Below are 11533 nucleotides of genomic sequence, written 5' to 3' on the forward strand. Positions count from 1 at the left end.
GGGATCACCTCCCCTAGGCGGGATCACCTCCCCTAGGTGGGATCACCTCCCCTAGGCGGGATCAACTCCCCTAGGCGGGATCAACTCCCCTAGGCAGATCTACCCAGAAACTCAAAGAACGCCTCCAGCTAGGGTGCCTCTGGCTAGGGTGCTGTCCTTCTGGATTAGCAGCCCTGCCCTCCCCTCCATTCCCTCTGGGGCAGGGAACAAGCATTCACGGGCAGTGTTCGGCCAGAGGTCACTGCTAATGAAAGCAAGATGGTAACCGTAGCCACTGTCCAAAAGGGGCCGATTTGTCGGTAACTTCCTCACAGATCGTCAGTATTGGCCAGCTGTTGCTCAGTTCAGGTAAGCCCAGTCTTCACGGGGGTCTAGGAAATGTGCCCATCACTTGTAACTGGGAGAGTGGAGGTGGGCCGGAGACAACCATGGCACGGGGGTGGCTGCGACCTGCTTCACAGTCTCTCCTGAAGGACCTCTGAGGGGGCAAAGTGGTCATGAAAACTAACACTGCACACCCCTCCTCCTTCCCTACAGGCTTTCCTCCCCCACCCTGAGGCTGCGCTCAAGGTGCAAAGGCTAAATTCTTAGAAGGGGCCAGACAGCAGCAGGACAGAGTAGAAGCCTGGGAGCCCGAAGCTGGGCCTTGGGGCTGCTGAAGAAATTTATGTGTCAGATTTCTATTTTGTTATATTTTATGTAATCATATGTATTATATGTACTGAACAATTAAACGTGATGAGGTATAAGCAAACTATTTCACAGGTGACCACATGGATGATGTGTGGCCACTGGTCTGGCCACCCGCTTGATGGCTGAGGAAGCTGAGATCCAGAAAGGTTTATGCAATTTGCTCAACTTCTGGTACTTAGCTACTAAAAATATTTATATTTACATACCTCTTACATGTTATTTCTAAAGTTGTGTCTTAAAATACAGACCTATGTTTTTAAATGCATGGATTAAAAAGTTTCCAAATTCCAGTGAAAAGTATGTGGAAGCTTGTATACTTAAAGGAAAAACCCAGATCCATTAATGACCACCCCATAATTTCAAGAACCCAAAATGCAATCCCTTTCTAAATAGCTCCTTTTGCCTCTGAAAGTAAGCCACTTCCTGCCCCCAGACCCACTTCCCGTCAGCCTAGGTTGCCTAATGATACAGAAAGCTGACAAACCAGTCCTGTCAGTCAGTGCTCAGAGCAAGCCAGGCCCTGGAGACCCCAGGGCCAGAGAGCAGGCGCCTTTACTTTCAAAGTGGGTGTGAATGGTCTGTGATGGTCTCCCCACTGCCCACATGCCCCTCCCCAACACGCCACCCAACACCCCACCCCCCAACACACACACACACACACACACACACACACACACACACACACACACACAGTTCCTGAGCTGAGGCCCAGTTTTCAGAAAGAGGGAACTGAGGCAGGAAGAGTCTGAATTCCAGATTGCTGACAAATGATCATCCCTTTCACCCAAGTTTCAAGGCCCTGCTGCAGCCCCCCCTCCCCCCACAGATACCAACTGACTTGCTTTTTATGATTCTTTTTGTGGTGAGTGGAAGTAGCAACCACCTACTTCTACGCTGGGAATGATACATGAATTTAACTAGGACCTAAACTAGGAAGTTTGGCTGCTCCTGGGATCAAAGAATATTACTTTTGCAAAACAATTCTTTTCCAGAATCACAAACATTACATCCTTCTTTCCCCACCCCAAGGCAGGCAAAATAAGTGACCATGTTGGGTCACTTTCTCTTTATCTAATAAGCTTATGAAGCCGTGATTCTGTAGCTCGTGGTTTCTGTTTCACTGGCTGTGTCATATGCTTCAGCACCCACTTAGCTCCCAGAGAATGAGGTTAATTATATCCACATACTTAGGATCCCAAACAGCAGATGGAAGGGACAGGGCCAAGAAAGCTGTCACAAGCTACCGTGGCTTTGAGTCTAGGCTCAGGAAAGATAGGAAATTAAAAGGCTAAGCTTCAATACCTACCTGAAATGCATCTTTTTCTTGGCCTCTTAAGTTTTTCCTAATCTAGAATGTGTGTGGGAGAGGTGGTGTGTGGGAACCCCATGAACAAATGAAAATATCAAAATAATATAATTCGTTTGCTATGGTGTTTTAGGGAAGATATACAATAAGGCATATTTAAATCTTGTGACATTTTTGAAATAAATCTTTTTGTCTCTAGTTACGATCACATGTGTAGTAGTATTCTGCAGTATTGAAGAACATTTCTCCTATGAAGAGCTTAGTCAAAATGTATCTGAAATTGACCAAGAGCTCTTTACTTTTGCCATCTATCAAAAATAGGTAAGACTCCAATCCAAATTAAACCAAGCTTACAAAATTTGCTTGAATAATTAAGCTTAAAATAATCATATGTGGAGGCCCTCCCTGGTGGCACAGTGGGCTAAAGCACAGCACAAAGAAGCTTAAGCCACTTCCGCAGGAGTTCGATTCCCCCCTGCCCCGGAGGTGACCACAGGGCGTGGCAGACCTCTCCTGACCCGCCCGCTGCTCCCCTCAGCAGTGTACTTCTTCGATCTGCCTGTTCTGCTCCCCGCTCTGTCTCTGGTGAATCCTCTCACCCTCCGCATCTCCGGCCTGTACCCCAGTTCTGTACGAATAAATAAATAAATAAATCTTGAAAAAAAATAATAATCATATGTGGGCCCTCCCTGGTGGTGCAGCGGGTTAAAGCACAGCACTAGGAGGCTAAAGCCACTTCAGCACGAGTTTGATCCCCGCCTGTATGTATAATAAAATACTTTAAAAAAAAATCATATACTTTTAAGTCAATCTACTGTGTCTGAAATTATGCTTAAAAAAAAAAAAACACAACCAATCAAGCTTTTCAATTTACACCTTGTTATAATCTAGTATGTAACATCCCACAGACCTGTGTGCCCTGGACCTGCCATGGCCCACCCAGCCCTGCAGCCCTGTCTGCTGTGTCCCCGTCAGCTGCCCCTCCTGCCCCCACAGACCCCACACTGTCCATTAAAAGGGTCCTGTGCAACTCCACTCAGAAGGTCCCTCGTCCTATGCTTACTGGCATGTTCAGCTCTGAGAAAGCTGCTATTGAGACAATGACCTATTTCCAGTCGGGTCACAGCAATCTCCCCTCCCCTCCCCCCAGTCGTGGGAACAGAGCACAGTGGAGCTCCCGAGAACAAACATCGCAGTGTGTTTCAAGTCCCTGTGATCTGGCTTGAGAGCGCCTTTACTGAGAGCTGTGTGAGGGCGAGGGAGCCCAGGTGGGGTGAAACCAGGCTTTCTTCTGATGAGGAACCAAGGTCTCTGAGGAAGGAGAGTGGCTCCCCAGGAATACAGCACGGCCGGGGGAGGGGGCCTGACTCCCCATTTTCCCTGCACTGGACTCCATGTTACATGATTTGCAACATGACACCCCTCTCCTCCCCTATCCCCCTAATGTGCTTTGCAAGAGCTACCTGTACTGCAAAACATCTGAAAACTTCAACAGCAGAAGTCTAACAGGTCACACCTCCCCACACCCCCGCTTCGCCCAGCTCCAGCCAGATGACTCCCAGGCTTGTGGGAATTTCCTGCTCATTCTGCTTACAGCAAAGCCTGCTGGCCTAGTTTAAGGCCATCAAATAGCATCTCATGTGTAAAAACTTCCTAGGAGTCTTAAAGGTCTTTAAATGGAAGCATATTTATATACTTGCACTGCCACCACACCACTAGCATGTGCAACACAACTAAAAACAATTCCTTATATTCTCCATTTAGTCCACATTCAGTCGTGTCCACCCCACCCACCCCCAGGCCTCAAAAGCAGCCTTTTCCAGACGACTTGTTCAGATCCTGCGATGTCCTTGGCAGCCTGGACATCTCACTCTACTCCAAGTTGCCCTGTCCGGGCAGTTTCTTAACACCAAGAGCTCCCACCCAGTCTTCCCACCTAAGTCCCACTTAGGTCCCACCCAAATAGCAATATATGGTGCAAACAAATACTTGACAGCCAGGAGGTGACACCTGTCGTGATTTCATCTGCAAGAAGATCATGCTAATAAGCATGTTGTGTTTTCACAAAGAGGTGGTTCCAATCTCATATTTATGTTCTAAGCCTTTGTCAAACCAGGGGTGTGGCTCAATTTTCTCTTCATGAGACAAGAATGGCTGACCTTCCACAACATTGTTTCTAAGACACCTATAGATGCCAGGCTGACGAAACCGGCAGAAAATCATACGAAAAGAAGAAAGTTCCCAAACTTCGTGGTCTGAGAAGTAATGCCAGGTGGGCGAGGCAATCGATGCCGCCTCATCTCCAACCTGCCTGAAAGTAAGTTCCTGCACTCCTGTCCGAAGCGAGTGACTGACCAGACAACACAGATCAATAAAAGCAGAGCTGGGGTAAAGCACTAGCTTAAAGATTGTTCTAGAAGCAGATAGAGATGCAGATTTTTCAAGCCACTTGCCTCTCAACATGTGTCCAGGGAAATAACCAGTGCCTCACATTGTTAAAGGCAGAAATGTCTTCTGTGAAGTGGTGGGGAGGTGGGCTCTACCTTAGAGTCGATTCAATCAGGGTTGACATATAAAGCAGCTGCAGTCAGAGGTTCACACACAGCCCATAGGAAAAGTTCAACTGAAATTATCAGTGATCAAAAAGCCGCGCATAACATTCCCTTTCCAACTCAAATATCAAGTACAAATTGCTTTCTTTCAGCAAAGGCCAGAAATCCATCACTGGACAATGGCTTCGCAAGAGTGACACCAGATACCGCCACTTCCTCTGCAGGGACAAAGCACCCAGAGCCCAGCCTGGGTTAAAACATGGCCGCGTCTGCGGGCGCCCAGCTTCCCAGGTCGGCAGCTGCCACCGTGCTTTGTTCTGTGAAGTTTTTCAAAGCTGGAGCCCACAGGATGGCAGAGCTGCTTCTCAGTACCGTGAGTTTGGCCATAAAAAATAAAAGGTTTTAACAAGAGCTTAAGAGCAGTATTTTTTATCCCAAAGCAGGGGCTGGCAGATTTTTACCTATCAGGAAAGATTTTAGGCCTTGGGACGGCATCTGTTGCACATTGCTGCGGGTTTAAAATGACCCTTTGCAAAAGTGAAAATCACTGGCTAGTAGCGCCCAGGGCTGAAGCCTTCCAGGCTGTGCAGGGTGCCTTCATCTGTCTTCTGTCCCCCAGGCACTTAATTCTTGGTTTGCAGATCCGATCCCCCTTAGAGGCAAGAACTTATCTCACTTTTAAAATAGCCCCAGCATCTTGCACACTGGCAGACAACAGGGCTCCTTCAGTAGGAAGGAAGCCACGTGACTGGCAAGGTGATGACGTCAGCGACAATGGCATCAGAGCCAGAGACTGGGAGGTGCCGGTCTGGACAGCACAATGGCACCATCGCTGCTTCCCTCAGAAGCCCACCAGGACCCTGCCTGGCTTATGGCCACGCACGAACAAAACTGTCCAGGTTACACTGGAGAGTATAAAACCTATTTCGGGCCCTCCCTGTGGCTCAGAGGGTTAAAGCACAGCACTGCGAAGCTAGCCCGGCCCTTTTGCATGAGTTTGATTCCAGGCCTGGCCAGGGAGGAGACACCCAGGGCACAACAGGCCTCTCCCATCCCTCCAGCTGCTCCCCTCAGCAGTATCTCAGTACTGCTCCCCACTCTGTCTCTGGTGAATCCTCACACTGTCCCTGCACCTCTGGCCTGCACCCCAATTATGTGTATTAACTATACATTAAACCTTTACTTTTGGTAAAAGTCTCTAAGTCACATTATAGTATGTCAGTTTTCTCTTTAAAAAATATTTTACAGGGTCTGGAATAAGACCTTCATTTTAACATTTATTTCTCAGGCACCAAAACAACACAACCTTCTCATCTTGAATAGCTATCCCATGTTTAATGGGATGAGGCAGATATCTCATCCTGAACACACACCTAGTGCTTAAGGTAAAGACTAACTGGAGTAGCTGAGGGATCCCAAGTGTAGCTACTACTGAAACAGAATGGATAACTCAAAACGCATTCACTGAGCTTGACAACTGTGAATTTCATGGCTTCAGATTAGAAGCACTACACAGTGTAAGGACTACATAGACTTTAGTCTAAGAATCTTCAAATGATCAAAGACACACAAGTTTATGTAAAAATACTTATACTTCAGTGAAAGCAATAATACTTTTTAAACCAAGTGACAAGCATTAATGAAATTATACCAAACGTTCCTAGAAATTAGAGTATTACTATCTATGACGGGAATTAACAAGAGAGGCCTGTGCAGTAGGACTAAGCGAGAAAAGAAAAGATGAAAGAGAATCGGATCTCTCTTCTCTGCCACTTAATAGAAAGTGTTTCGGCTTGCTTTTGCCTGTAAAAACAAAGAAAACCAGAATTCGAGAGGCCACTGTTCACTGCCAAATTAAGCTCTGCAACTGAACTCCGCAGAGAAGTTCAAATCCGGGAGATATTATCGCTTAGCCGGCCTGTCTTTCTGGAGCTTGGTATCTGTCCAGATACCTCCTTTTCCCCACCCAGCCATGTCCCAAATACCAAGAGTGGCACTCTCGAGTTTAAGGTGGAACCTTGTGAAGTCAACTGAGAGGCCTCCCTGGTGGTGCAGGGGTTAAGTCTCAGGGCTATCAAGCTGTCCCCTGCCCACAAGTTCGATCCCCAGCCAGGGAGTGACCACGGGGCTCAGCAGACCTCTCCTGTCTCCCTGCTGTTCCCCTCAGCAGTGGACTTCAGTGGATCTGCCTATTCTGCTCCTTACTCTGTCTCTGGGGAGTCCTCTCACCCCCGCCCCCAGTTCTTGAATGCATAAATTTTAAAAAAAATCTAAAAGAAGAAGGCAACTGTGTGTTGCTCCAGCCTGAGAGCTCTGGAATCCCGCCCAGCCTGGCTACACCATACACAGCCACAGGCCTGACCCTCCCGGACCTCACTGTGTGCAAGAAGGGAACCGATCAAAGCCCTGCAAGATCGTCACTTCCCAAACTCTGGGTGCATTAGAAGCAGCTGGGGAAGCTTCGGTCTCACTCTAGAAAAGGGCCGTCAGTAGTATCCTGGGGTACCAACATCTGCGAACCAAGCTGATCCTAACCTGTCTGCGGGTTCACCCAGGAGACCCAGCGGCTGCCCGGCTCAGATCAGGAGGTCCTGAAATGCTGCCATTCAAGTCTGGTACCGGGAGCAGTAGTTACAGATATGAAAGAAAAGAAGAACTTCTTTCACCCCGCACAGTTGCCAATCTACTAACAACACATACAAGCCAAAGTCTCCACCTTCCTCCCACACCTGGTCCTCTTCCACGTTCCTTATCTCGGGGCACAGCACGGCCACCCCTCAAGCGGCATACCAGAAGTCACCCCCTCTGCCTGGGACAGCCAACCCATCACCAGGTCCTCACAAGTCTCCCTCCCCAATATAGGTGAGCCTGGAACAAAGCGGGGTTGGGGCACCCATGCTCCCCGGCCCAGTCGAAAATCCTATGTGACTGCGCGGGCCCTTCTCATCCACTGGCTTCAACCCCAAAAAGTCAGCCTGTGACATGGGGGGCTGCGTCCTGAACCCACACCATGCTGACCTGCCAGGCTCAGCGGGCAGGTGCACACCCACCCCCGCTGCTCCAGCGCTGGTCCAGTGCCACTCTGCCTCGCGCTGCCTCCCACACCCTGACCTTTCAAAAGAGCAATCTGATGAGGTCGCCTCCTTCCAGTCAAAACTTGCCCAGTCAGGCCTATGCAGAAGTGGCCTTCCCTGCTGGCCACACTGGTCCTCATGGGCAAAGCTACGTCCCCGACTCACTCCCACCCCAGGGCCTTGGCACAGTCCTTTCCGCTGCCTGCAGTGTTCCTTGCCTCCCTCCTCCTGCTGGCGAACGCCCAGCATACCTTACATGGCTGGGCAGAGACATCACCTCCTGGGGGTGCCTTTCTGACCTTGGGGTTGGCCCTCCCCAACCACCACCCACCACACAATCTCTGATTATTGTGTGCACCCTCACCGGACTGTAAATCCATGATGACGGGCTACTTCTGGGTCTACTCACCTCAGTCGCCTCAGCATCTAGCATAGTAACCCAGTAAACATCTGCTGAAGTCATGGATGGACGGACAAACCGAGCCATTGTGCCTCGTAGGACGAGGCCGGTGAGTCATCCTGGGCGCCACTCCTCACCGCCACGTGGGAAATCCTGGCTGCCTAATTCACCAGCGGCCCTGGCAGCAGGCGGCGCACCCGAGGACCGAGGCCGGCGGCATGGGGAACGGAGCTCAGGGCAGAGCCAGCCACACTCCCTAAAACCCGGTCCAGGGACCACGTACTCCCCGGCAGGCCAGGTCATCTGAGAAAGGACCTGAGGGTTTGGGCGGACGTTTAGCGGTTCCCTCCTGGAGGGGGGATCTACTTCTATCTGTGAAACGCCCCTAGCAGCACCCCAGGAATAAGCACGGTGCTGCTTGGGGTCACAGACGTTGGTCTGGGAGGACAGTGTCAGAGGCTGGCCTTGCACTTGACTGTGGTTTCCTGTCTGCCATCCGGGCCAAGATGGCGAGGAGAGAGGAGGGAAGCCTCCATGGGCCTCCCTCGGCCGACCCTGGGCACAGGCCCACCGCCAGGCCGCTGCACAGGAGAAGGGCCAGCGGCCGGACAGGCCAGCGAGGGGAGCACAGAGCCTTCTGGAACCCAAGTCATCCTCCTCAGAAGCCAGAGTCACCCGTGGGCAGAGCCAAGGCGGTGCAAAGAGCAAAGGCAGCCCCAGACACACCGTCCCTCCCAGGAGGGCGGCCCCCCTCCAGCCGGCCCCGGCCGCCCGCACTTCTCTGGTGGCTTCCTCTTGTGTGGCACCGCACCTAAGCCTTTCCCCTCCGACGGCACTCGGCTAACTTCCGGCTCCTGTTTCAGTGTGAGCCAGAGTCTGGGCCGGTGCAGGAAGCCTCTCAGCACCGGTGCAGGCCCGTGCCCCCGACCACACTCAGAGCTTGCTCTGCTGTTAGCATGTGGTGACCTGGGAGCAGCATCAGAGCGGGAAAACTCGGCAAACAGATTTCATGTTACTATTCTGTGTGAAAGCAGCCGCTGCTTCCGTTGGGGTAAATCAATCAAAAACTCTTCGCCTTCGGCGTTCAAGGTTCAGCAGAGCAGTGGAGACCGGGCGCCCCGGCCCTGCCACTGGGGTGTGGCCAACGTCCAGGCTAGCCATTTGCTCCCACAGTGTTGTATTGTTAAACACCCAGATCCCAAGGAAACCGCCTTACAAAACCCCTAGCTTAGATCTGAAGAGGGAACAAGCCCCTAGGTAAGGACACATGTGTCCAGCCTGACAGCCCACGCTGGAACCACTGAGCCAGAGAAACAGTAACAGAACTAGATACTCTGTAACAGCCGTAAGGTCCAGCCGCTCTGTGTTTCGGGCACCTCCTAACACCTGGGGGAGGCCAAGGCTTCCCAATTTACCCTCTGAGCCAAACACTCCAGGGCCCTCCCCCACCTCAGCCGTGGGGCAGGGAGAGGCCTTTCCGCCTCTTAGGCTGACCTGAAAGCAGATCTCAACACCGTTCCAATTCCATAGCTGTAGACATTATATAATATATGGTCTGTCAGTGTGGTCCTGCTAATTGGGACTCTAACACAGGACGCTGCCTGCCTTAATTAAGTCTAACAACTATCTTCTTCCTCTGTCAGAACATTTTCTAAGTTTCTCATCCACACGGAAAGACCTTTACAGCAAAATGAAGTAAGAAAGAGAACTCAAGGGAGGGCTATGGGAGGAAGGCCCTGGAGGACATGGCGCCAGTCACCAAAGGCCACAGTCAGATTCCCAGAAGGTGAGATGCTGAGTCTCACACTCAGGCCAAAGGCCCAGGGTGAGGGCTGGGGTGGGAGGGGGAGCGGATGGAGAGATGCAGAGGGCGGGCGGTGTTTCCCAGGTGTGGGGAGAGCAGTTCTTGGGACGGAGGGTGGGGACCACCCACCACACCACGGTGAATGGGCTTAGCGCCAGTGACCTGTGTACTTATACATACTTAGGATGCTGACTGTAGTTTTACCGGCACCACCAAAATATATAGAGAGAGAATAAGTTTCAATTCATTATGAGAAAAGAGAAAAATGTCACTGGACACTCATTTCCTGACTTTTTCTGAGTGGCAGAGTAAAAGCTGAACTCTTACTGAAATAAAGAAAAGCACACCAGGGCCAATAAGCTGTGAGCACAGCTCAGCCACTCTGCCCTGGGCCACGTTCAGTTCAGTTAGCAAAGCCCAGACAGCGTGTCGGTTGCAAGTTTGAAATGAAAAGAATTTGTGTAGGAAAAAATTTCTGGATCATGAATGAATCATGACCATGATGTAACTCAGGCAAAAAAACTGTAATGGCTTCTGAATCTATTAGTGTGTTTAAGATTAATTTATTTAAATTAGCAGTAAAGTAGGACTTGATTAATAAAGAACTTTTTAGAGGATGAAAAATTTGATGGCTGAAAAAAAAAGCATGAACCAACTTGTTTGAAAAACTAGAAATAAAATTGCACCTTCCGCTGCAATTTTTAGCAAACTGTGGTATTTTGTCCACTGTGAATGTAAACTCAATTAAAAAGAGGGAAGCCTCTTCCTAACAAGCACCAGCCCACCTGTGTCCAAGCGGGTAGCATACACAGCCTTCTAGGGCCCTGCCGCAGCCAGTCCGGAATGCTCTGGCCTGGCCAGCAGTCTGCCCGGCAACCTGATGGATGGGGGGCCAGGGGTGCCGCCCAGCAGCCCTTTGATCAGCTGGTATTTATGAGGGATTATGATGTGGCAGGGAGAGCACGGCCTGGGGCCCAAGGAGCCTCCTTATCAGACTCCAGGGCGGCCTTCCCGCATCTGCAATTCCAGGGCATTACCAAAGCTCCCGAGATAGGAATCCAGCTGCCCGCAGCACATTCCCGGAGCCCAGAGCTACTCCAGGGCCCTCTGCCACGCAGCTGCCGGCCAGAGGCGGCCTCACCCCAGGCGCCCCGCGCGGGGCCAAAGCAGGAACCCAAGTTCGCACAATGAAAGGGACTGGCCGTTGGGGTGTGTCACTGCGAGCCACCTGATCTCCAGGCGACTTCGAACTCCTCAAGAAACTTCCAAGTCGCACTACAATCACTTTTTAAAACGAACTGCCGCAGTATAAGGAGGATGCTAATTTTGGCAAAATTTGCACTCATTTTTACAAGACCATAAATATGGGGGGGGGGGCGGGGGTCGCAAACACAAAGGCTGTAAGTAAATAGCCCAGGATCATCATCGCGTTTTCTTCCAGAGCTTCACAAAAAGGTCAACGACAAAGAGGACACCGCCTCCTCCTGCCCACGGATCCCTGGAAAAAGAGCACCCGGGTCTACCTGGGTCTCCCCTGCTCCCGCCCAGGTAGCAACCCCGAGCAAAAGCCGCCGCGCCGCGCAGTCCAGACACGCGCGCACTTACTGGCTTCGGCATCTTGGATCCGCCGGGTTTTCCTCGATCGGCGAGAAACTGCTCGGCCGCAGCGGCTCAGCGGGTTCTCGGACCTGCAGCAGAGCAGCC

The 11533-nt window shown here is 51.0% G+C and overlaps 1 protein-coding gene across 1 annotated transcript in view; it reads right to left on the bottom strand.

Moving 5' to 3' along the window:
• EZR (ezrin) overlaps positions 1-11527 on the bottom strand; it is a 40107-nt gene extending 28580 nt beyond the window's left edge. Inside the window, exon 1 of the mRNA XM_012735165.1 lies at positions 11435-11527. Within this exon, the coding sequence (XP_012590619.1) occupies positions 11435-11446 (12 nt within the window). The 5' untranslated portion in view covers positions 11447-11527. The remainder of the gene's footprint in view (positions 1-11434) is intronic.
• Between the last annotated feature and the right edge of the window lie 6 nt (positions 11528-11533).

Source organism: Condylura cristata, unplaced genomic scaffold (genome assembly GCF_000260355.1).
Source record: "Condylura cristata isolate star-nosed mole 26May11 unplaced genomic scaffold, ConCri1.0 scaffold00001, whole genome shotgun sequence".
Taxonomy (NCBI): Eukaryota; Metazoa; Chordata; class Mammalia; order Eulipotyphla; family Talpidae; genus Condylura; species Condylura cristata.